General features: G+C 44.4%; 1 protein-coding gene across 4 annotated transcripts in view; it reads right to left on the bottom strand.

The window, feature by feature from the left end:
* LOC135512050 (disks large homolog 5-like) overlaps positions 1-26236 on the bottom strand; it is a 137191-nt gene that overhangs the window by 50946 nt on the left and 60009 nt on the right. For 2 of the 4 annotated variants that reach the window (XM_064933658.1, XM_064933656.1), the window contains exons 2-11: positions 25307-25375; positions 23719-23893; positions 21274-21417; positions 17834-17900; positions 17602-17718; positions 7002-7102; positions 6660-6815; positions 3952-4150; positions 3667-3780; positions 998-1228 (exon numbers count right to left, since the gene is read on the bottom strand). In XM_064933658.1, the coding sequence (XP_064789730.1) occupies positions 998-1228; positions 3667-3780; positions 3952-4150; positions 6660-6815; positions 7002-7102; positions 17602-17718; positions 17834-17900; positions 21274-21417; positions 23719-23893; positions 25307-25349 (1347 nt within the window). In that variant the 5' untranslated portion in view covers positions 25350-25375. The remainder of the gene's footprint in view (positions 1-997; positions 1229-3666; positions 3781-3951; positions 4151-6659; positions 6816-7001; positions 7103-17601; positions 17719-17833; positions 17901-21273; positions 21418-23718; positions 23894-25306; positions 25376-26236) is intronic. The other 2 variants (XM_064933659.1, XM_064933657.1) reach the window with 1 other exon arrangement.

The following is a 26236-nucleotide window of genomic DNA, read 5'->3' as shown; positions in this document are numbered from 1 at the left end:
TATGGCCTGTCTAGCCTGTATGGCCTGTCTAGCCTGTCTAGCCTGTATGGCCTGTCTAGCCTGTATGGCCTGTCTAGCCTGTATGGCCTGTCTAGCCTGTATGGCCTGTATGACCTGTCTAGCCTGTATGGCCTGTCTAGCCTGTATGGCCTTTATGGCCTGTCTAGCCTGTATGGCCTGTCTAGCCTGTATGGCCTGTATGACCTGTCTAGCCTGTATGTCCTGTCTATGCCGTATGGCCTGTATGTCCTGTCTAGGCCGTATGGCCTGTCTAGGCTGTATGGCCTGTATGGCCTTTATGGACTGTCTAGCCTTTACGGCTTGTATGGCCTGTATGGCCTGTCTAGCCTGTATGGCCTGTCTCGCCTGTATGTACTGTCTAGCCTGTATGGCCTGTCTGGCCTTTATGGCCTGTATGGCCTGTATGGCCTGTCTAGCCTGTATGGCCTGTCTCGCCTGTATGTCCTGTCTAGCCTGTATGGCCTGTCTGGCCTTTTTGGCCTGTCTAGCCTGTATGGCCTGTCTCGCCTGTATGTCCTGTATAGCCTGTATGGCCTGTCTGGCCTTTATGGCCTGTATGGCCCGTCTAGCCTGTATGGCCCGTCTAGCCTGTATGGCCCGTCTAGCCTGTATGGCCTGTCTAGCCTGTATGGCCCGTCTAGCCTGTATGGCCTGTCTAGCCTGTATGGCCTGTCTAGCCTGTATGGCCTGCCTATGTCAGCAGCTGGTCTTGCATTTACATGTAGATAACTATAAGTCAGTTAGCAGATGCTCTTTTTCAGAGCGACTTACAATTAGTACATTCACCTTAAGATAGCTCGGTGAGACAACATTTCTCAGGCATAGTAAGTAAAACATTTCCTTAACAAAGTAGCTTTCAGCAAAGTCAGTGCGAGTAGGAAAAAGTAAAGTGTGAGTATTAGTTCTTGCTGTTCTCTCTTATACAGGTGTGTTTAAGGTGTGTATGTGGTAATGATCTCAGGTGTGTGTGTGTTACCTGTCTAGTCTGGTAATATTCTCTCAGTAGCTGGTCTCTCTGTATGATGGCCTCTGTCCTCTCCTTGCGGGCTACGTCTCTCTCCTCCCGGATGGTCTGGATGTCTTTACAGGCCTGGCTCAACTCCTTCTGGGCCTCAGCCTTGTCCTTCACCTCGTGGCAGCACTTCTCCAGCAGCTCATTCTTCTCACAGATAGCTCTGTCTCGGTCAATCAGCGCCGAGCCAAGCTCCTTCAGCACAAAGAAGAGAGCAATTAGCTCAGAAACTTCAAGTGACAACAACAACAAAAAAGAGCCATATCATGGGGTTCCTTGATGTCCTGGTCATTTGTCAACCATGTTATTGGTGTTTCTATCATGCCGTGGCCTTTGTCTTTTATAATAGGATGCAGACGTGCAAGAAGACTTGGAAGGCTTGTAAACTAGCTTATACATTCAGGTGTTTCATACTATTAAATGGCAGCTAATTGATTCTCTAATCGATGTGTTTCCTATATCGTTTTAAATAACAAATCAACACCATGACTCTGAATCAGCAAACATAAGTTCAACTAAGAGGACATTTCAGCCATGCATTTTGCGCGTATTGAACCATGGCCTTACCTGGTCTGACACAAACAAAATTACATTTACATTTGTTCTGAAAGGGGTACAATTGCTTGTCACTGTAGTGGTACCCTGTACGGTACAGTAACGGCCAAAATAAAGGAAACACCAACATAAAGTATGTTAATAAGGCATTGGGCCCCTTGAACCAGAACAGCTTCAATGCACCTTGGCATAGATTCTATATCTGGAACTCTGTTGGGTGCAACACCATTCTTCCACAAAAAAAAGTAGAATTTGGTGTTTTGTTGATGGTGGTGGAAAACGGCGTCTCAGGCACCGCTCCAGAATCTCCACAAGTTGGGTTGAGATCAGAGGGGTATACTACGAACCTGGTTTCAGGACTTAGTGAGGTAACTTTAGTCAACTCTGAGTTCGACTTGGGAAAACCGGTAGCACGAAAGTGGCTCATCTTTTAGCCAGGTAAATTTCTATGGCAAAGAATGGTTCAGAACCAACCTTCTCCAGGGAAGGCTAACTCAGGGCTAGCTCCATTTATCCTGAATAAAGTGTCGGAACCGCAAGTTGAGGACCAATGAAATCAGATTCCCTCCCTTCCCTTCCCTTCCCTCCTCTGCTCTTCTGGGCCTCATTTTCACCAAGTGAGTTTCGAGGCAAATGTTATAATTTATGACAATATATCCACTGGCTGGTGGGAGGAGCCATAGGAGGACAGGCTCATTGTAATGGCTGGAATGGAATTAATGGAATGGAGTCGAACATGTGGTTTCCATATGTTTTTTTTTGTTGTTGTTAAAAATAAATAAATAAATTGTACCCCTTTTTCTCCCCAATTTCGTGGTATCCAATTGTTAGTAGCTACTATCTTGTCTCATCGCTACAACTCCCGTACGGGCTCGGGAGAGACGAAAGTTGAAAGACATGCGTCCTCCGATACACAACCCCACCAAGCCGCACTGCTTCTTAACACAGCGTGCATCCAACCCGGAAGCCAGCCGCACCAATGTGTCGGAAGAAACACCGTGCACCTGGCAACCTTGGTTAGTGTGCACTGCGCCCGGCCCACCACAGGAGTCGCTGGTGCGCGATGAGACAAGGATATCCCCACCGGCCAACCCCTCCCTCACCCGGACGACGCTAGGCCAATTGTGCATCGCCCCACGGACTTCCCGGTCACGGACGGTTACGACAGAACCTGGGCGGGTTTCCACATGTTTGATACCGTTCCATACATGCCACTACAATTACTCTGTCCTCCTATAGCTCCTCCCACTATCTCATAAGGCCTTATTTTAAGACCTAGTTTTACACTACAGTGACCTGAAATTCCTGGTTTACTGGCCACATCAGGCCTGTCAGTCACATTAGGCTGGCTTGGAAAGTGATGTGTAATTCCTATATGAATCAAGCCAGAGTTAGGATAGCCAACAGTTGTCATTTTCTATTCACCTGCAATCTGCATTCAGAATGACTGACAGGGTTTGGAACATTGATTAAGGAGACGACCAAACCATTTAAACTGGAACAACCATTTCATAACGGGTGCAATAAATCTAACTAACTGATTGGATTTGTTGAGAAAACTGTTAATTATTTATCTTTATAGCATAAGATTAATCAGCCAATCAAAGTAAATGCAAAAATACAGATATTAAAACAATTCCTAAAAATCTACCTGCAGTAGAGCATGCTGGGAAACATGATAATGATTATGGTACAAATTTGCCTTTTTAGGGTACCACCACCGTGACAAAGGCGTTAATTCCTTTTAAGTGGCAACAATTCTGCTTAGCAAAGCTACAGATCAGTACCATCAAGAACTGAGGGTACACAAAATACGTTTGTAACCTTGGAAATGGAGATGTACCTTCACCGTTCATTGAGAATGAGAGTATGACGATTGTATCTTTACATAAAAGTATTGGGTACAAAAATCTACCATTATACTAGATTATCCACACATGTGCCCTAAAAGGTACCGAACAGTACCATGTGAGATCATACATGTACCACTGAAAGAACATTATGTGTACAGTATATTGATCTTTTGGTATCGCTAACACTACATACAGCGTGAGGTACAGATTGAGGCATTGTCTTACCTGACGTAGTGCCTCCATCTCTTCGCTGGTCATCCTCTTCTCTGACGAGGTGTTCTTCAGTTTGGCCTCAGCCACCTCCAGCCCTGTCTGGAGCTTGTCCACCTCTGTGATCACCTGCTCCACACAAATACACACAATACACTTTACTGCATTACAGTGATATTTCGGTTGATGTAGTATTTATACAAAAGGAATGAAGCCTCCTGGCTAAATCTGGCGAATGAATAGAAATGTGCATTATCCCTATCCACTAAACCTAGTAAAGTAAAAATATCTCTCTCTGACCTGGTCCCTCTCACTCATGATGAGTCTGTACTCATTGAAGACCGAGTCCCTCTCCTCCTTGTACTTCTCACAGTCCTTAACGGCCTTCAGCTGCTGGGTCTTCAGCCGTGTGGATTCTGTCTGCAGCCGCTCCATCTCTCTCTGTAGCTCCTTGTTCTGCACTGCAGCCTTCGACAGCTCCGCCTGGGTCGAGTCAAACCTGACACAGTAACAGGACAGGGAGAGAGAGGTGGAGTCAAACCTGACACAGTAACAGGACAGGGGGAGAGAGGTGGAGTCAAACCTGACACAGTAACAGGACAGGGGGAAAGAGGTGGAGTCAAACTGACACAGTAACAGGACAGGGGGAAAGAGGTGGTGTCAAACCTGACACAGTAACAGGACAGGGGGAGAGAGGTGGAGTCAAACCTGACACAGTAACAGGACAGGGGGAGAGAGGTGGAGTCAAACCTGACACAGTAACAGGACAGGGAGAGAGAGGTTGAGTCAAACTGACACAGTAACAGGACAGGGGGAAAGAGGTGGAGTCAAACCTGACACAGTAACAGGACAGGGAGAAAGAGGTGGAGTCAAACCTGACACAGTAACAAGACAGGGGGAGAGAGGTGGAGTCAAACCTGACACAGTAACAGGACAGGGGGAAAGAGGTGGAGTCAAACCTGACACAGTAACAGGACAGGGGGAGAGAGGTGGAGTCAAACCTGACACAGTAACAGGACAGGGAGAGAGAGGTGGAGTCAAACCTGACACAGTAACAGGACAGGGGGAGAGAGGTGGAGTCAAACTGACACAGTAACAGGACAGGGGGAGAGAGGTGGAGTCAAACCTGACACAGTAACAGGACAGGGGGAGAGAGGTGGAGTCAAACCTGACACAGTAACAGGACAGGGGGAGAGAGGTGGTGTCAAACCTGACACAGTAACAGGACAGGGGGAGAGAGGTGGAGTCAAACCTGACACAGTAACAGGACAGGGGGAGAGAGGTGGAGTCAAACCTGACACAGTAACAGGACAGGGGGAAAGAGGTGGAGTCAAACCTGACACAGTAACAGGACAGGGGGAGAGAGGTGGAGTCAAACCTGACACAGTAACAGGACAGGGGGAGAGAGGTGGAGTCAAACCTGACACAGTAACAAGACAGGGGGAGAGAGGTGGAGTCAAACCTGACACAGTAACAGGACAGGGGGAGAGAGGTGGAGTCAAACCTGACACAGTAACAGGACAGGGAGAAAGAGGTGGAGTCAAACCTGACACAGTAACAAGACAGGGGGAGAGAGGTGGAGTCAAACCTGACACAGTAACAAGACAGGGGGAGAGAGGTGGAGTCAAACCTGACACAGTAACAGGACAGGGGGAGAGAGGTGGAGTCAAACCTGACACAGTAACAAGACAGGGGGAGAGAGGTGGAGTCAAACCTGACACAGTAACAGGACAGGGGGAGAGGTGGAGTCAAACCTGACACAGTAACAGGACAGGGGGAGAGAGGTGGAGTCAAACCTGACACAGTAACAGGACAGGGGGAGAGGTGGAGTCAAACCTGACACAGTAACAGGACAGGGGGAGAGAGGGGGAGTCAAACCTGACACAGTAACAGGACAGGGGGAGAGAGGTGGAGTCAAACCTGACACAGTAACAGGACAGGGGGAGAGAGGTGGAGTCAAACCTGACACAGTAACAAGACAGGGGGAGAGAGGTGGAGTCAAACCTGACACAGTAACAGGACAGGGGGAGAGAGGTGGAGTCAAACCTGACACAGTAACATGATGAAGTACGATACAAACAAACAGCAGCCCTTTTATGTGAATGAGAAGACATAAAATAGCTCACAGTAAAAATAACTTGGTAAAAATAGAGCAACATCTGATAAGAAAAGCAACATATGATGAAGCTTGGCCAGTCGGCATCACAACGGAAACTCTTAAACTAAGTAGCATAGATCTGCAGTCACAGGCCTTCATTTCCTCTGGATTGAATTACTTCAAGCACTTCTGAGTGATTTATGAACAGTTATGAACATGTATGAACACTTATGAACACTTATGCAGTAGTGATGGGGGGTAAAAAACAGATGGTTACACATCATAAAATTATTTTGGACGATATTATTGACTCCAGGTTTTGATTTATTTATTTTTGCTAGGTAGCATTAGCTACCTCTAGCTGGAGGTAGTGTTGGAGGGCCAGTAGGAGGCACTCTTTCCTCTGGGCTAAAATAAAATATCCCAATGCCCCAGGGCATTGATTGGGGACATTGCCCTGTGTAGGGTGATGTCTTTCAGATGGGACGTTAAACAGGTGTCCTGACTCTCTGTGGTCACTAAAGATCCCATGGCACTTATCATAAGAGCAGGGGGGTTAACCCTGGTGTCCTGGTTAAATTCCCAATCTGGCCCTCATACCATCATGGCCACCTAACCATCACATGCTTCCAATTAGCTCATTCATCCACCCTCCTCTCCCCTTTAACTATTCCCCAGGTCGTTGCTGTAAATGACAATGTGTTCTCAGTCAACTTACCTGGTAAAATAAGGGTAAATAAAAATAAAACACAATACATACAGGCACCTAAGTATCGTGATAATATTGTATCCTATTATATAGACAGGCAATTAAAGTTGACCTCCTTGTGTGTGTGTGTGTGTGTGCGTGCGTGCATGCGTGCGTGTGTGTGTGTGCATGCGTGCGTGCGTGCGTGCGTGCGTCTCTTACCTCCTCATAGAGGTAGAGTACTGTTGTTGGTAGTGTGTAGCAGCGTCTCTCTGCTTCAACAACATGTCCACCTGTTTCTGTAGCCTCCTGTTCTCCTCCTCCGCCTGCTCCAGACGGCTCAGGTCTGTGTTGTGGTTGGCTGTCTTCTCATTGAACCTAGAATAATATAATGAAACACGAAGGGAGAGTGAGCACGTCCACAACCTTCTGGACTGGAGTCCTGCACACTATCAACGGCTCCAAGAAGGCTAGCTCCCTTGGGGGGGGGGTCATCAAGACAGGGTCACTAGTACAATATAGTAATATAACAATTAAATGATATACGTTGTCTTGTCGTTGTACCTCTTCCTCAAAGCCTCGTAGTCTCTCTTGGTGCCCTCTAGCTTGCCCATAGCTGTGTCATACAGCTTGTTGAGGATCTCTGATGACCCATCCCTCATCACCTGGAACAGAGAGCTCAATCATTTTATGAAAAATGTCAATACTGAACGTTTAATGCACTGACTGTATGTTGCTCTGGATAAGAGTCCATTCTATATGACTAAAACATAAGACAGTTACAGAAAGGGAGATGGGAAGTTGAAAGACAGTTACAGAGAGGGAGATGGGAAGTTGAAAGACAGTTACAGAGAGGGAGATGGGAAGTTGAAAGACAGTTACAGAGAGGGAGATGGGAAGTTGAAAGACAGTTACAGAGAGGGAGATGGGAAGTTGAAAGACAGTTACAGAAAGGGAGATGGGAAGTTGAAAGACAGTTACAGAGAGGGAGATGGGAAGTTGAAAGACAGTTACAGAAAGGGAGATGGGAAGTTGAAAGACAGTTACAGAGAGGGAGATGGGAAGTTGAAAGACAGTTACAGAGAGGGAGCTGGGTAGTTGAAAGACAGTTACAGAGAGGGAGATGGGTAGTTGAAGGGCTTGATAGAATCGATGCGTGGTCCGGAGTCAGCAGAACTACCACTAGACCAGTCTCCGGCATGTCCTTTTTTCCCTATATTGATTTACTATAAACTGTAGGGGAATGCTATGAGGATGTGAACCCAGCAGCCCTCCAGTTGCCAGATCAATACACACTTTTTCCAGTACCTGGACCAGGAATTCTCCCTGTGCTATCTATATTTTAAAAAATGGAACCTTTATTTAGCTAGGCAAATCAGTTTAGAACAAATTCTTATTTACAATGATGGCCTACCCCGGCCAAACCCAGACGAGGCTGGGCAATTGCATGCTGCCCTATGGGACTCCCGATCACAGCCAGATGTGATGAAGCCTGGAATTGAACTAGGGACTGTAGTGACGCCTCTTGCACTGATATGCAGTGCCTCAGACCGCTGTGCCACTCGGGAGACCAATCTATCAGTGGAGGCTGGTGGCAGGAGCTATAGGATAGGCTCATTGTAATGGCCGGAATGGAATAAATGCAACAGAAACAAACACATCAAACATATGGAAACCTCGTTTGACTCTGTTCCATGTATTCCATTCCAAATAGCCTGTCCTCCTATAGGTCCTCCCACCAGCCTCCACTGCTAGCTATCTATCTATACATATACAGTGATTTCGGTAAATATTCAGACCCTTTTTCCACATTTACGTTACGGTCTTATTCTAAATTTTTTTTATTTTTTTTTAATCCTCAACTATCTACACACAATACCCCATAATGACAAAGCGGTTTACATACAGTACCAGTCAAAAGTTTGGACACACCTACTAATTCAAGGGGTTTTCTTTATTTGTACTATTTTCTACATTGTAGAATAATAGTGAAGACATCAAAACTATGAAATAACACATATGGAATCATGTAGTAACCAAAAAAAAGTGTTACACAAATGTAAATATATTTTCAATTTCAGATTCTTCAAATAGCCATCCTTTGCCTTGATGAAAGCTTTGCACACTCTTGGCAATCTCTCAACCAGCTTCATGAGGTAGTCACCTGAAATGCATTTCAATTAACAGGTGTACCTTGTTAAAAGTTAATTTGTGGAATTTCTGTCCTTCTTAAATGTGTTTAAGCCATCAGTTGTGTTGTGACAAGGTAGGAGTGGTATACAGATAGCCCTATTTGGTAAAAGACCAAGTCCATATTATAGCAAGAACAGCTCAAATAAGCAAAGAGAAATGACAGTCCATCTTTACTTTAAGACATGAAGGTCAGTCAATTCTGTCCTTTGGTCTGATGAGTTCAAATTTGAGATTTTTGGTTCCAACTGCCGTGTCTTTGTGAGAAGCAGAGTAGCTGAACGGATGATCTCTGCATGTGTGGTTCCCACCGTGAAGCATGGAGGAGGATGTGTGATAGTGTGGTGGTGCTTTGCAACGGACACTGTCAATGATTTATTTAGAATTCAAGGCACACTTAACCAGCATGGCTACCACAGCATTCTGCAGCCATCCCATCTGGTTTGCGCTTAGTGGGACTATCATTTGTTTTTCAATAGAACAATGACCCAAAACACACCTCCAGGCGGTGTAATGGCTATTTGACCAAGAAGGAGAGTGATGGAGTGCTGCATCAGATGATCTGGCCTCCACAATCAGCCGACCTCAAGCCAATTGAGATGGTTTGGGATGAGTTGGATCGCAGAATTAAGGAAAAGCCGCCAACAAGTGCTCAGCATATGTGGAATTCCTTCAAGACTGTTGGAAAAGCATGCCTGGTGAAGCTGGTTGAGAGAATGCCAAGAGTGTGCAAAGCTGTCAAAGGCAAAGGATGGCTACATTGATGAATCCAAATACAATATATATATTTGTATATATTTTATTGGTTACTACATGATTCCATATGTGTTATTTCATATTTCGTTTTGATGTCTTCACTATTATTCTACAATGTAGAAAATAGTAAAAATAAAGAAAACCCCTTGAATGAGTAGGTGTGTCAACTTTGACTGGTAGTGTAAGTATTCAGACCCTTTGCTATGAGACTCGAAATTGAGCTCAGGTGCATCCTGTTTCCATTAATCATCCTTGAGATGTTTCTACAACTTGATTGTAGTCCACCTGTTGTAAATTCAATTGTTTTGACATGATTTGGAAAGCCACATACCCATCTATATAAGGTCCCACAGTTGTCAGTGCATATCAGAGCAAAAACCAAGCCATGAGGTCAAAGGAATTGTCAAGCATCACATTTGAAGGAAACCAGGCACCGCTCATCACCTGGCTGATACCATCCCTACAGTGAAGCATGGTGGTGGCAGCATAATGCTGTGGGGATGTTTTTCAGCGGCAGGGACTGGGAGACTAGTCAGGATCAAGGGAAAGATGAACAGAGCCAAGTAGAGATCCTTGATGAAAACCTGCTACAGAGCGCTCAGGACCTCAGACTGGGGCAAAGGTTCACCTTCCAACAAGATAAATACCATAAGCACACAGTCAGAACAACGCAGGAGTGGCTTCAGGATAAGTATCTGAATGTCCTTGAGTGGCCCAGCCAGAGCCCGGAATTCAACCCATCAAACATCTCTGGAGAGACCTGAAAATAGCTGTGCAGCGATGCTCCCCATCCAACCTGACAGAGAATCTGCAGAGAAGAATTGGAGAAACTCCCCAAACACAGGTGTGCCAAGCTTGTAGCGTCATACCCAAGAAGACTCACGGCTGTAATCACTGCCAAAGGTGCTTCAACAAAGTACTGAGTAAAGGGTCTGAATACTTATGTAAATGTAATTTCAGCTTATTTATTTTTTATACATTTGTAAAAAAAATTAAAAGTAAAACCTGCTTTTGCTTTGTCATTATGGGGTATTGTGTGTAGATTGATCAGTGAAAACCCCAGACATAATCCATTTTAGAATAATGCTGTAACGTAATAAAATGTGGAAAAAGTCAAGGGGTCTGAATACTTTCCAAATGCACTGTATCTATAGTACATCTACAGATACAGCACTATACAATACACTACACTACATCTACAGATAGAGCACTATACAATACACTACATCTACAGATACAGCCCTATACAATACACTACATCTACAGATACAGCACTATACAATACACTACATCTACAGATACAGCCCTATACAATACACTACATCTACAGACACAGCCCTATACAATACACTACATCTACAGATACAGATAGAGCACTATACAATACACTACATCTACAGATACAGCCCTATACAATACACTACATCTACAGATACAGCACTATACAATACACTACATCTAATATATAATAATAATATATCCCATTTAGCAGACGCTTTTGTCCAAAGCGACTTACAAGTCGGCTGGGGCCACTACTTTTACATATGGGTGGCCCCAGCGGGAATCGAACCCACGACGCTTGGCGTTGCAAGCGCCATCTACAGATACAGCACTATACAATACACTACATCTACAGATACAGCCCTATACAATACACTACATCTACAGATACAGCCCTATACAATACACTACATCTACAGATACAGCACTATACAATACACTACAGATACAGCACTATACAATACACTACATCTACAGATACAGCCCTATACAATACACTACACTGCATCTACAGATACAGCACTATACAATACACTACATCTACAGATACAGCACTATACAATACACTACATCTACAGATACAGGCCTATACAATACACTACACTACATCTACAGATACAGCACTATACAATACACTACATCTACAGACACAGCCCTATATAATACACTACATCTACAGATACAGCCCTATACAATACACTACATCTACAGATACAGCCCTATACAATACACTACATCTACAGATACAGCACTATACAATACACTACATCTACAGATACAGCACTATACAATACACTACATCTACAGACACAGCCCTATATAATACACTACATCTACAGATACAGCACTATACAATACACTACACTACATCTACAGATACAGCCCTATACAATACACTACATCTACAGATACAGCACTATACAATACACTACATCTACAGATACAGCACTATACAATACACTACATCTACAGATACAGCACTATACAATACACTACATCTACAGATACAACACTATACAATACACTACACTACATCTACAGATAGAGCCCTAATACAATACACTACAGTACATCTACAAATACAGCCCTATACAATACACTACATCTACAGATACAGCCCTATACAATACACTACATCTACAGATACAGCCCTATACAATACACTACATCTATAGATACAGCACTATACAATACACTACATCTACAGATACAGCACTATACAATACACTACATCTACAGATACAGCACTATACAATACACTACATCTACAGATACAGCACTATACAATACACTACATCTACAGATACAGCACTACACAATACACTACATCTACAGATACAGCACTATACAATACACTACATCTACAGATACAGCACAATACAATACACTACATCTACAGATACAGCCCTATACAATACACTACATCTACAGATACAGCCCTATACAATACACTACATCTACAGATACAGCCCTATACAATACACTACATCTACAGATACAGCACTATACAATACACTACACTACATCTACAGATAGAGCACTATACAATACACTACATCTACAGATACAGCACTATACAATACACTACATCTACAGATACAGCCCTATACAATACACTACATCTACAGATACAGCCTTATACAACACACTACATCTACAGATACAGCCCTATACAATACACTACACTACATCTACAGATACAGCACTATACAATACACTACACTACATCTACAGACACAGCACTATACAATACATCTACAGATACAGCCCTATACAATACACTACATCTACAGATACAGCACTATACAATACACTACAGTACATCTACAGATACAGCCCTATACAATACACTACATCTACAGATACAGCCCTATACAATACACTACATCTACAGATACAGCCCTATACAATACACTACACTACATCTACAGATACAGCACTATACAATACACTACACTACATCTACAGACACAGCACTATACAATACATCTACAGATACAGCCCTATACAATACACTACATCTACAGATACAGCACTATACAATACACTACAGTACATCTACAGATACAGCCCTATACAATACACTACATATACAGATACAGCCCTATACAATACACTACATCTACAGATACAGCCCTATACAATACACTACATCTACAGATACAGCACTATACAATACACTACATCTACAGATACAGCCCTATACAATACACTACATCTACAGATACAGCACTATACAATACACTACATCTACAGATACAGCACTATACAATACACTACATCTACAGATACAGCACTATATAATACAGTAAATCTACAGATACAGCACTATACAATACACTACAGTACATCTACAGATACAGCACTATACAATACACTACATCTACAGATACAGCCCTATACAATACACTACATCTACAGATACAGCCCTATACAATACACTACATCTACAGATACAGCCCTATACAATACACTACATCTACAGATACAGCACTATACAATACACTACACTACATCTACAGATAGAGCACTATACAATACACTACATCTACAGATACAGCCTTATACAATACACTACATCTACAGATACAGCACTATACAATACACTACAGTACATATACAGATACAGCACTATACAATACACTACACTACATCTACAGATACAGCACTATACAATACACTACACTACATCTACAGACACAGCACTATACAATACACTACATCTACAGATACAGCCCTATACAATACACTACATCTACAGATACAGCACTATACAATACACTACATCTACAGATACAGCCCTATACAATACACTACATCTACAGATACAGCACTATACAATACACTACATCTACAGATACAGCCCTATACAATACACTACATCTACAGATACAGCACTATACAATACACTACATCTACAGATACAGCCCTATACAATACACTACATCTACAGATACAGCACTATACAATACACTACACTACACTACATCTACAGATACAGCCCTATACAATACACTACATCTACAGATACAGCCTTATACAATACACTACATCTACAGATACAGCCCTATACAATACACTACATCTACAGATACAGCACTATACAATACACTACAGTACATCTACAGATACAGCACTATACAATACACTACACTACATCTACAGACACAGCACTATACAATACACTACATCTACAGATACAGCCCTATACAATACACTACATCTACAGATACAGCACTATACAATACACTACATCTACAGATACAGCCCTATACAATACACTACATCTACAGATACAGCACTATACAATACACTACATCTACAGATACAGCCCTATACAATACACTACATATACAGATACAGCCCTATACAATACACTACATCTACAGATACAGCCCTATACAATACACTACATCTACAGATACAGCCCTATACAATACACTACATCTACAGATACAGCACTATACAATACACTACATCTACAGATACAGCCCTATACAATACACTACATCTACAGATACAGCACTATACAATACACTACACCACATCTACAGATACAGCACTATACAATACACTACATCACTATACAATACATCTACAGATACAGCCCTATACAATACACTACATCTACAGATACAGCCTTATACAATACACTACATCTACAGATACAGCCCTATACAATACACTACATCTACAGATACAGCACTATACAATACACTACAGTACATCTACAGATACAGCACTATACAATACACTACATCTACAGACACAGCACTATACAATACACTACATCTACAGATACAGCCCTATACAATACACTACATCTACAGATACAGCACTATACAATACACTAGATTTCAGTGTATCTACAGTACATCTGCAGTACATCTACGGTCTATCTACATTATACTTAACCTCTGGACCACTGGGAAATACAACAGTAGAATACAGTGGTCTCTATCTCCACTATACAATACATTACAGTACAGTTAATTTACAGCACAACAACACTATAGCACTCTCTCTACAGCCGTCTCATTGATAACATGGCAGTGCTACAGATAATGACTCAGCATGACTGAGTCGACAACCACTCTGTCGGAATAAGGCAGAGCAGACTAAAGTGCCCTCCTCTCCTCCATAGTGTAAAAATAGATTAAGCACCAGAAAACAAGACGTGCTTCAGTCAGTAAGGCAGCTTCCCAAATGGCACCCTGTTCCCTATATAGTGCACTATAGGCCATGTTCAAAAGTAGTGCACTGTATAGGGAGCCATTTGGAACGCACTCCATGGCTATATTTACAAAGGTTACACCGAAACTCTGTTTCACTCCGAGAGCTCAGAGATCAAAGGAAAAGGTGCAACATTTTTCTAGTTAAATAAATATCCCAACATAGGAACATTTTGTCAAATTACTGCCAAGAAAAAAAGTAATTTAGCAGAGTTGAGGGTCTTGGGGCTAAATGAAGACACGAAGCAGAGACTCTTTCAGTCAGAGGGAAGAGACACCATGTAGAACATTTATAATGTGCCTCTCTGGCTCCACTGCACTTCTACTGCGATGGTTTTAAAATGACTCAACTAAAGAAAAGGATAAAAATATGAATGGACGTAAAGTATGTAGTGTGTCATAATAACGGACATCCCACAGGATGAACAGTCACATACAGTAGGTTACAACAATTGGATGCACTGACTGGACTATAAAGCGCTTTGGATAAAATTGGCACATGTTTGTATGATTTTTGCATTACGTATATTCAACATGGGTATCAGGCAAAAGCTACATGAGGCATTTTCTGCACCTCTACCGCATGGCATTGGCTCGCTCAGAAAATCCTTTACAGACGTAATTCACAACGGCAGCCTAATTTGAATTGACATCAGGCTCATTTGATTGTGAATTTCTATGCTGTTTGATGCTAGTTTACTTAGTAATGACATCTCATGAGCTCATCAGCAATCCCATCTTTGGGTAGACAATGTTTAATGCCCCAAATGGCACCCATTTCCCTTTATAGTGCACTACTTTGGACCAGGGCCTGGTCAAAAGTAGAGCACTATATAGGGAATAGGGTGTCATTTGGGACCTGACCAATTAGGCACCTACTGATCAAACTGGTATTGAAAGCATTCCCCATGAACACGTTAGATATGACTGACAAACATTTAACGATCTGAACCAAGGGTTCAAACTATAATGAGAGCTAAAACAGATCCTACAGAGTGTGCGTCCCAAATGACACCTTATTCTCTTCAGGCCCCTATGGACACTGGTCAAAAGAGTTAACTATTAAGGGAATAGGGCGTCACTTGAGGTGCAACCAGAGCAGCAATGAGAGAAACTAAATGGTTGATTTAATTAAAAATAATTCATTAATAATAATTTGGTTATGTCTAATTTGAAGGCATTTCTGATCGCTATGGCGACATAGTGGAATGAGCTGGTCTGACCGTGCTAATGGTCCTAAATGGGCAGAACATGTAGAATCTGTCTCATATGTCAGATTCCAAAAAAGTTATTTCAAGAAAGGTCAAAAGAAATGTCAGTCAGTACAAGAATAGACGGCAAAGGTTTCGCCAAAGTTCCCATCAAACCAGGGATTCGAACTGTCAACGCTCTGGTCGCTGGCCTGCTTCTATAACTTCTATGCTAGCTGCCACCCCCTGGACCCAACGAGAGGACCCTGGACCCTAAGAGAGGACCCTGGACCAAAAGAGAGGACCCTGGACCAAAAGAGAGGACCCTGGACCCAAAGAGAGGACCCTGGACCCAGAGAGAGGACCCTGATCCAAAGAGAGGATCCTGGACCAAAAGAGAGGACCCTGGACCAAAAGAGAGGACCCTGATCCAAAAGAGAGGACCCTGATCCAAAAGAGAGGACCCTGGACCAAAAGAGAGGACCCTGGACCAAAAGAGAGGACCCTGATCCAAAAGAGAGGACCCTTATCCAAAAGAGAGGACCCTGGACCAAAAGAGAGGACCCTGATCCAAAAGAGAGGACCCTGATCCAAAAGAGAGGACCCTGGACCAAAGAGAGGACCCTGGACCAAAAGAGAGGACCCTGTACCAAAAGAGAGGACCCTTGACTAAAAGAGAGGACCCTGGACCAAAAGAGAGGACCCTGGACCAAAGAGAGGACCCTGGACCCAGAGAGAGGACCCTGATCCAAAGAGAGGACCCTGGACCAAAAGAGAGGACCCTGGACCAAAGAGAGGACCCTGGACCCAGAGAGAGGACCCTGATCCAAAGAGAGGACCCTGGACCAAAAGAGAGGACCCTGGACCAAAAGAGAGGACCCTGAACCAAAAGAGAGGACCCTGGACCAAAGAGAGGACCCTGGACCAAAGAGAGAACCCTGGACCCAGAGAGGACCCTGGACCAAAGAGAGGACCCTGGACCAAAGAGAGGACCCTGAACCAAAAGAGAGGACCCTGGACCAAAGAGAGGACCCTGGACCAAAGAGAGGACCCTGGACCCAGAGAGAGGACCCTGGACCAAAGAGAGGACCCTGAACCAAAAGAGAGGACCCTGGACCAAAAGAGAGGACCCTGGACCAAAAGAGAGGACCCTGGACCAAAGAGAGGACCCTGGACCAAAGAGAGGACCCTGGACCCAGAGAGAGGACCCTGGACCAAAGAGAGGACCCTGAACCAAAAGAGAGGACCCTGGACCAAAGAGAGGACCCTGGACCAAAGAGAGGACCCTGATCTAAAGAGAGGTCCCTGGACCCAGAGAGAGGACCCTGGACCAAAAGAGAGGACCCTGGACCAAAGAGAGGACCCTGGACCAAAGAGAGGACCCTGGACCAAAAGAGAGGACCCTGATCTAAAGAGATGTCCCTGGACCCAGATAGAGGACCCTGGACCCAAAGAGAGGACCCTGACCCAAAAACCTTGAGCATGTCAGGGTGAGTGTGTATTCTACTCCAATACCTGTTGGTGAAGCAGCCTCATGTCTCCCAGCTCTCTCTGGTCCTCATCATGTAGTCTCCTCATCTCCTCACAGCTCTGTTTCACATGGTTGTGTTCTCTGACCAGCTGGATGTTGTCCTGCAGAACAGAATGAAATAGAACTGGATTGAATCGAATAGAGTACGGTAGTATCCCAATAGGGAAATCTGCTATGCTACAAAGTACAGGTATACTTGGAATACAGATAACTTACCTGCCTCACAGCATCCAGCTCCTCCTTCAGCGGAGACAGCTCGTCGGCCAGGCGGCTGTGGAGCGTGCTGCAAACAGGAAAAAGATACACTGACTTCAACGTGCATCGACCCTGGCAGTGGCATGTGTTCTCTTTTTAATAGGTGTTGTATTTCATGTGCTACAATGAGCAGGTAGGAGCATTCACACAGCGCAAACTACATGGGTGTGCTTCACAATCCACTGTTCAAAATTGTGAAACTTCGAACTTGTGAGCAGTTTGGTGAAGAAACATTTTCTCAAGCTTTAAAGGAACAATCTACCAGTCCTTTGTGGACAGTTGCTTTTTATCCCAAACGGGCAAGTCCACTCCAGAAGCAGACTTGTTAGTAAATAAATAAATACTTTTTTTTCCTGCTGCAGCCACAGATGAAGACAAACATGGCCTGGACCTCGAGGCAGAGGCTTAAACATTGGGGCTAATCCTTCATCTGTCTGTTTTACATTCTGCCCCAGCTGTTAGGTTGGTTGTCCCCACACTATTGAGACAGTATGGCAGACATCATTAAATCACACAAATGGACAGACAGAGAGAACATCCGGCCCCCTCTCCTCATGCCTTTCTTTTCCTCAATAAAGTAGCTATCAGCAAAGTCAGTGCTTGTACACTATAAAAATAGAAAGTCTCAAAACACCATGATTGTGTGATGAAACTGAAAAATAGTGCACCTAAGCTGAGATCTGGTGTTGAAAAGTAAACCCAATGTAAGTGTTTTAATACCAAGAATGTGTTTAAAAACATAAATGAAGTACTCTGAAACACCCAAAGTGGTTCTTCAATCTGAATATTGGTGTTTTTAAGAGTGTTGTTAAAACACTTTTGAGGGTTTCAGTGCATGTAAAAGGCAGCATCAAAATAATAAAACTGTGTTTCTCATACAGGGTTGGGTTGACTAGGTATCCCCTTTCAATGGTTTAGAAATGCAAATGGTTTATATCCTAAATATTAATTGATGATAAGGGCCTATGGAGAATATTTATTTTCTCAATGCTTTATTTAGACAGATTAGGGGTAGTAAGATGGTACATTGGAATTTTGCTCACTCAACCACACAGCCACACTGTAAGAAATGATTCTGGGGTGAATTGTAATCGACAACAAAAAAAACAACCAACATAATCCAAATGAATGCAAGTCGTGCAGAGTCTGTGGTCTAGGGGTAAGTCACCTGGTTTAGATACACGTCACCCCTCTTCCCACGAAGACCGGGGTTCCCTGCTCCAACCCTTCAATCTGTTTCTCCCACCTATCTCTACCTCCTCTGTCATTTCAGAACTGTCTCAATAAAGTGTTGAAATATCTTACAAAATAAAATAATGCAAGTCATTTCAATTATTTGTTGATTTAATTTTACCAAAATAATGTAAGAAGGAATCCAACTTAATATGTTGCTCAAAATGTAAGTATATTTTATGAGGATAACAAAAGAGAGAGAAAATTGAGTGATTGTATATTAGTATGAAGCTTGCTGTGCCATTAGTTGGAATGGATCATGATGAATGGGTAGCACAACTGTCAGGCAAATTGACGTTCAATGAGTACCGCACCCATTCCAATATTCATGACTGTCAATGGAAGAGGCAAGTGCAGAATCCTTAATTCAAGCAGTTCAACCTCCAGTTATTGCTGGTGGCTTGAATACTTTGCTTAAAAAAGCCTGCCAACACTGTATTAAATGGAAAATGATCAAGTACATAAAACAATGTTAAACATTAAAACACCAGATCTAATTCTGCACTAGACAGATTTCAACACATCATAATGGAGAGTGTAAAAGAGACAAGCTATGCATCCCAAATGGCACCCTATTCCCTACACAGTGCAACCTATGGGTCCTTGTCAAATGTAGTAGACTAAATAGGGAATAAGTTGCCATTTACAACGCAGGCCAGAACAGTCATGATCTGATCTTTCTGACAGAAAAGCAGTGGCTCTGCTCACTTGAATTTCTAAAATCCCTGGTGTCAAAGGATTGGGATGATGGTTTAACTGAGCAGGAGCATTTGGAATGGGACACGAGATTGGTTGACCTCTTACCCCTCGGGAAAACATGTTCTGTGCAATCTGACGCACAGATCTCATAAGAGGGACAAACACAGGTTAAAAGCCCATCCATTTATTCCATCACCTGATTGCATGTCTGGCAGACATATCAGTGTGGATGACGGATCACCACCTCAAGCTGAACCTCGGCAAGACGGAGCTGCTCTTCCTCCCGGGGAAGGACTGCCCGTTCCATGATCTCGCCATCACGGTTGACAACTCCATTGTGTCCTCCTCCCAGAGCGCTAAGAACCTTGGCGTGATCCTGGACAACACCCTGTCGTTCTCAACCAACATCATGGCGGTGGCCCGTTCCTGTAGGTTCATGCTCTACAACATCCGCAGAGTACGACCCTGCCTCACACAGGAAGCGGCGCAGGTCCTAATCCAGGCACTTGTCATCTCCCGTCTGGATTACTGCAACTCGCTGTTGGCTGGGCTCCCTGCCTGTGCCATTAAACCCCTACAACTCATCCAGAACGCCGCAGCCCGTCTGGTGTTCAACCTTCCCAAGTTCTCTCACGTCACCCCGCTCCTCCACTCTCTCCACTGGCTTCCAGTTGAAGCTCGCATCCGCTACAAGACCATGGTGCTTGCCTACGGAGCTGTGAGGGGAACGGCACCGCAGTACCTCCAGGCTCTGATCAGGCCCTACACCCAAGCAAGGGCACTGCGTTCATCCACCTCTGGCCTGCTCGCCTCCCTACCATTGAGGAAGTACAGTTCCCGCTCAGCCCAGTCAAAACTGTTCGCTGCTCTGGCCCCCCAATGGTGGAACAAACTCCCTCACGACGCCAGGACAGCGGAGTCAATCACCACCTTCCGGAGACACCTGAAACCCCACCTCTTCAAGGAATACCTAGGATAGGATAAGTAATCCTTCTCACCACCCCCCCCCTTAATGATTTAGATGCACTATTGTAAAGTGGCTGTTCCACTGGATGTCAGAAGGTGAATTCACCAATTTGTAAGTCGCTCTGGATAAGAGCGTCTGCTAAATGACTTAAATGTAAATGTAAATGTAAATGTTAGAACAGAGAGATTCAGAGCACACAACATAAATGAGCTGGGACAAGGCTCAAATATTTATGGACCCCAACCACTCCTATGCACTTCACTACAGACCGGGGTTCAAATACTATTTGAAATACTGTCAAACACTTTGGGTGCGAGCTAACCCTATCCACCTGGCACTCCAGGCAATTGAATGCACAAGGCATTTGAAATAGTTCTAAATAGTATTTGAACCCAGGTCTGCACTCGACCACTCACTGGTAGATTAGAAAAGGGTGTGTGTGTGTGTGTGTGTGTGTGTGTGTGTGTGTGTGTGTGTGTGTGTGTGTGTGTGTATCACTCACTGGTAGAAGTCAGCTTTCTTCACGGCCTCCTCACATCTCTTCAGTGTTGTGCTGTGTTGGTTCTGTAAGGACTGCAGGTCCACCATGGCCTTCATACACTGCAGCTTCAGATGCTCGTAGTCCTGGCCTGACTTGGTGTTGGGCCTGGTTCTCACACACACACACACACACAAATGGATGCACACACACACACACACACACACACACACAAACGAGAGATGACAGAAAAGAGTGACGTATCAGAACCAAGCCCCCCAGGAGCAGATTAAAGTGCAGAACACTATGGTGTGGGTGTGTGGTTATGAGAGAGGTGGAGACGAGTAGCTTCATTCAAAATACATACTCTTGTTTAATGTTTTAACAGAGTTGCTGAGCTCACAAAATGTGGATCCCATTTAGCATCACCTTTTTTTGCTTTTACTTCTCTGATTCTGGCGGTAGAGTGACTTTGTAGGAATAAAGAGGTGGTCATCCCTGGTGAGCGTGTTATCTGTTGGCTGAGGGTGGTCATCCCTGGTGAGCGTGTTATCTGTTGGCTGAGGGTGGTCTTCCCTGGTGAGGGTGTTATCTGTTGGCTGAGGGTGGTCTTCCCTGGTGAGGGTGTTATCTGTTGGCTGAGGGTGGTCTTCCCTGGTGAGGGTGTTATCTGTTGGCTGAGGGTGGTCTTCCCTGGTGAGCGTGTTATCTGTTGGCTGAGGGTGGTCATCCCTGGTGAGGGTGTTATCTGTTGGCTGAGGGTGGTCTTACCTGGTGAGGGTGTTATCTGTTGGCTGAGGGTGGTCTTCCCTGGTGAGCGTGTTATCTGTTGGCTGAGGGTGGTCATCCCTGGTGAGGGTGTTATCTGTTGGCTGAGGGTGGTCTTCCCTGGTGAGGGTGTTATCTGTTGGCTGAGGGTGGTCTTCCCTGGTGAGCGTGTTATCTGTTGGCTGAGGGTGGTCTTCCCTGGTGAGGGTGTTATCTGTTGGCTGAGGGTGGTCTTCCCTGGTGAGGGTGTTATCTGTTGGCTGAGGGTGGTCATCCCTGGTGAGCGTGTTATCTGTTGGCTGAGGGTGGTCTTCCCTGGTGAGGGTGTTATCTGTTGGCTGAGGGTGGTCTTCCCTGGTGAGGGTGTTATCTGTTGGCTGAGGGTGGTCATCCCTGGTGAGGGTGTTATCTGTTGGCTGAGGGTGGTCATCCCTGGTGAGGGTGTTATCTGTTGGCTGAGGGTGGTCTTCCCTGGTGAGGGTGTTATCTGTTGGCTGAGGGTGGTCATCCCTGGTGAGCGTGTTATCTGTTGGCTGAGGGTGGTCATCCCTGGTGAGGGTGTTATCTGTTGGCTGAGGGTGGTCATCCCTGGTGAGGGTGTTATCTGTTGGCTGAGGGTGGTCATCCCTGGTGAGCGTGTTATCTGTTGGCTGAGGGTGGTCATCCCTGGTGAGGGTGTTATCTGTTGGCTGAGGGTGGTCATCCCTGGTGAGGGTGTTATCTGTTGGCTGAGGGTGGTCATCCCTGGTGAGCGTGTTATCTGTTGGCTGAGGGTGGTCTTCCCTGGTGAGGGTGTTATCTGTTGGCTGAGGGTGGTCATCCCTGGTGAGCGTGTTATCTGTTGGCTGAGGGTGGTCTTCCCTGGTGAGGGTGTTATCTGTTGGCTGAGGGTGGTCTTCCCTGGTGAGGGTGTTATCTGTTGGCTGAGTGTGGTCTTCCCTGGTGAGGGTGTTATCTGTTGGCTGAGTGTCTGTCTAGAACGGTTCTAAGTGATGTCAGGCAAGTACATCGCCTGACTCTGTAGTGAGTCCTGTACCTACAGTAGTTATTGTGCTTCTGTCTCTTATTATATTGTAATAATCCACCCCCATCGAAGGTGGTCCCAGGTGAAGGCCAGGCTCTGTCTATAGTCAGGGTTGTAGGGAAAGGGTTCCCTAACTTCTTCCCTCAGGTCTTCACCCTTCCAGCATTGAGGAACATCCAGTGCAATAGCACTGTTCATGACACAAACTGTTCACACGCCTCTTGTTGGCAGACAGAACATTTTGCATCAGTTATCGACACACAAATATCATACCACCCCCCCAAAAAATGCTAACCTCCCGTTATTATAATGGTGAGAGGCTAGCATGTCTTGGGTTATGGTATTTGTGCGACTAACTATCTCACTCATCATTATTCACGATTCATTCAGGACTATCTGTAACCATGGTAGCATCCACATTAATGTGTTTAGAAACATATTCTATTCTTATTTACAATAAAAGTGACTCCAAAATGACACAATACATTATTTACCATTCATTTCTATTGGGCACAAAATAATCTGAAACACAACCAAAACAAACAGAAAATGCATCCAACAAAATTGTAGAGCCCAGCCCTGTAGGGGGGCATCCCACAGTTTGGGAATCCCCGGTGTAGAGTAGTGTAACTGCAATAACTACAGCGGTTCTGTCTCTACCAAGAGTTCTACTGTACCTGCAGTCATCGAAGGTGGTGCCGGGCGAGGACAAGGCCAGGCGTTTACGCAGCTCGTCCCTCTCGCGGGTCACCTGTCTCAGCTGGAACAGAACCGCTTCCATCTTCTCACTCATCTGACCGTGGCGGTTCTCCATATGGGCTGGAGGAGGGGACGAGGCTTGACCCATGGTACCTGTCACAGTCAGACTGTCACTGATGGCTAGGGCGCTAACACCAACATAGATGATGTGAAGTGCATAGGGCAATAGGGTCAATTTGGGATTGGGCCTCAGAAGACATAAGAAGATTCAAGGCAAAAATTGAGACAGAGATCGCTCTTTCCGCAGTCAGCATACCACAGGTGGCAAGGGCCCTTACCCGACATAGGCCCAATCCCAAATCGACCCCTAAACCCTCTCCCTGCCCTACGCACTTGTGGAGATCTGAGAGGATTTGATTTGTATAAGTAGTGTGGTGAAAGTTACCTCCACCTAGCCCAAAGGTCAAGACGAAGCTATAACTATATTGTTTATTAGGCTGCACCTGTCAAATCCTCTCAGATCTCCACAAGCGCATAGATGTCAATTTGGAGGACTCTTGAGGCAACAATGGAGATTGAGAGTGCTTGTGTCATACTTCATGAAATACATAAGCCAAACAATCCAAAGTAAAGTAGCACATCGTTATTATGAATAATGTGACAACAATAATCAACAAACCAGGGGTCAAAATGTGGCACATGACGTCTTCATGACTACATTTAAAGGGGCAACCTGGGATTTAAACAATAACAGAGCGGACACACTGTTTTTTAACTAAGCTCGAGGCAGTTAGGAGCTGAAGTCTTTAAGAACCAATGGCTATATACCATTCATTTGGATGTAACAATCCCAGATGGCCCCTTTAACCGTTGACTTGTGAGTGTAATCAGTCCAACACTCCAGCCATGTCTCAATTCATTAAATCAAAGGGCCTATGTTGCAGTGTTGACATAAACAAAACAGCTCTATATGTTTTCTTTCTGGACCTCTGACTGAAGACAACAACAAGCACCACAACAGAGTCTTGCGTCCCTCTCCTCTTTCAGTAGCTCTGTCCTGCAGGGCAATCCCTCTGGCATCCACCCAAATGACACCTCATTCCCTATATAGTGCACTACTTGTGACCAGGCCCCATAGGGCTCTGGTAAAATGTAGTGCACCATGTAGGGAATAGGGTGCCATTTGGTACACAGCCTCTATCTCTCTCCCTCAGAGAGAGAATGGCTCACTGAAAACCATTCTGGGGGGTTGGTGGGTTGCTTTTGTAAATCCTTTCACATCTGTGTAATCACTTGTTTGTGCTGCCTGAAAGTCAGAAATAGCATGCTGTCTGGTTGGTTAGCCAGTTCTCTGGACCACATTCACCTAGTTTCCTAATCCGTAAGAACAATATATTTATATTCAAACATTCATACTACTACAGGATTTTTCCAGAAATCCTAGTTGGAGGATTCCGGATTTCCTGTTTATTTCCGCCTGATTCCAGGAATATTCCAACTTGAGTTTCTAGCAAACCTGGGAATTTTGCTACTACTGCCAAAAGAGAGAAACCCATCCAGGCTCACCTGCGCTACTGAGGGAAGTGCTGCTTTCAGAGTCAGACGGCATGGTAGACAAAACACTGTAGGTGGACCCTGCCAAACAGGACACAAAGACATTAAAGTCAGTCCATTTATACAATACATCCTTACTGTTCATGAAAACAAAAATGTGTCTGGAAGTTGACTAATTCAAACATGTAACTGTAACTAATCTGATGTATGTAAGAAGTGAGTTGTACCGGCCTGCCTGTTTTGTGTTTGTGTTTGTGTTTGTGATTCAATAAAATTTTGATATTCAACATAAAAATAAACGGAAATGTGTATTTTTGCTGTCTGTGAAATCCCAACCCTGTTGACACCACAGATTTATAGTGACATTCATTAATCATGCTCTGATTACATCAGCACCTTGGGTGTGATAAAAGTACTTCACAAATTAAATGTATTATCATTATTATCTATAGTACCGTAGCCTACTGTAGTATTGTGCCTCAATGCTGTGTATTACTCAGTGACTAACTACACTACACAGGCTTGGTTTAGTTTAAAGGGGATCTTCATAGATCAGTAAGAGACTTTGGTTCAACTTCAGATGAGAGACAGATGAGAGACAGACAGACGACAGGCAGACAACATACAGACAAAGGACAGACGGACAGACAACAGGCAGACAATATACAGACGGACAGACGACAGGCAGACAACATACAGACAAAGGACAGACGGACAGACGACAGGCAGACAACATACAGACAAAGGACAGACGGACAGACAACAGGCAGACAACATGCAGACGGACAGACGACAGGCAGACAACATACAGACAAAGGACAGACGGACAGACGACAGGCAGACAACATACAGACAAAGGACAGACGGACAGACGACAGGCAGACAACATACAGACGGACAGACGACAGGCAGACAACATACAGACGGACAGACGACAGGCAG

This window comes from Oncorhynchus masou, chromosome 24 (genome assembly GCF_036934945.1).
Source record: "Oncorhynchus masou masou isolate Uvic2021 chromosome 24, UVic_Omas_1.1, whole genome shotgun sequence".
Classification (NCBI taxonomy): domain Eukaryota; kingdom Metazoa; phylum Chordata; class Actinopteri; order Salmoniformes; family Salmonidae; genus Oncorhynchus; species Oncorhynchus masou.
This window is presented reverse-complemented; position numbering and strand designations above follow the sequence as displayed.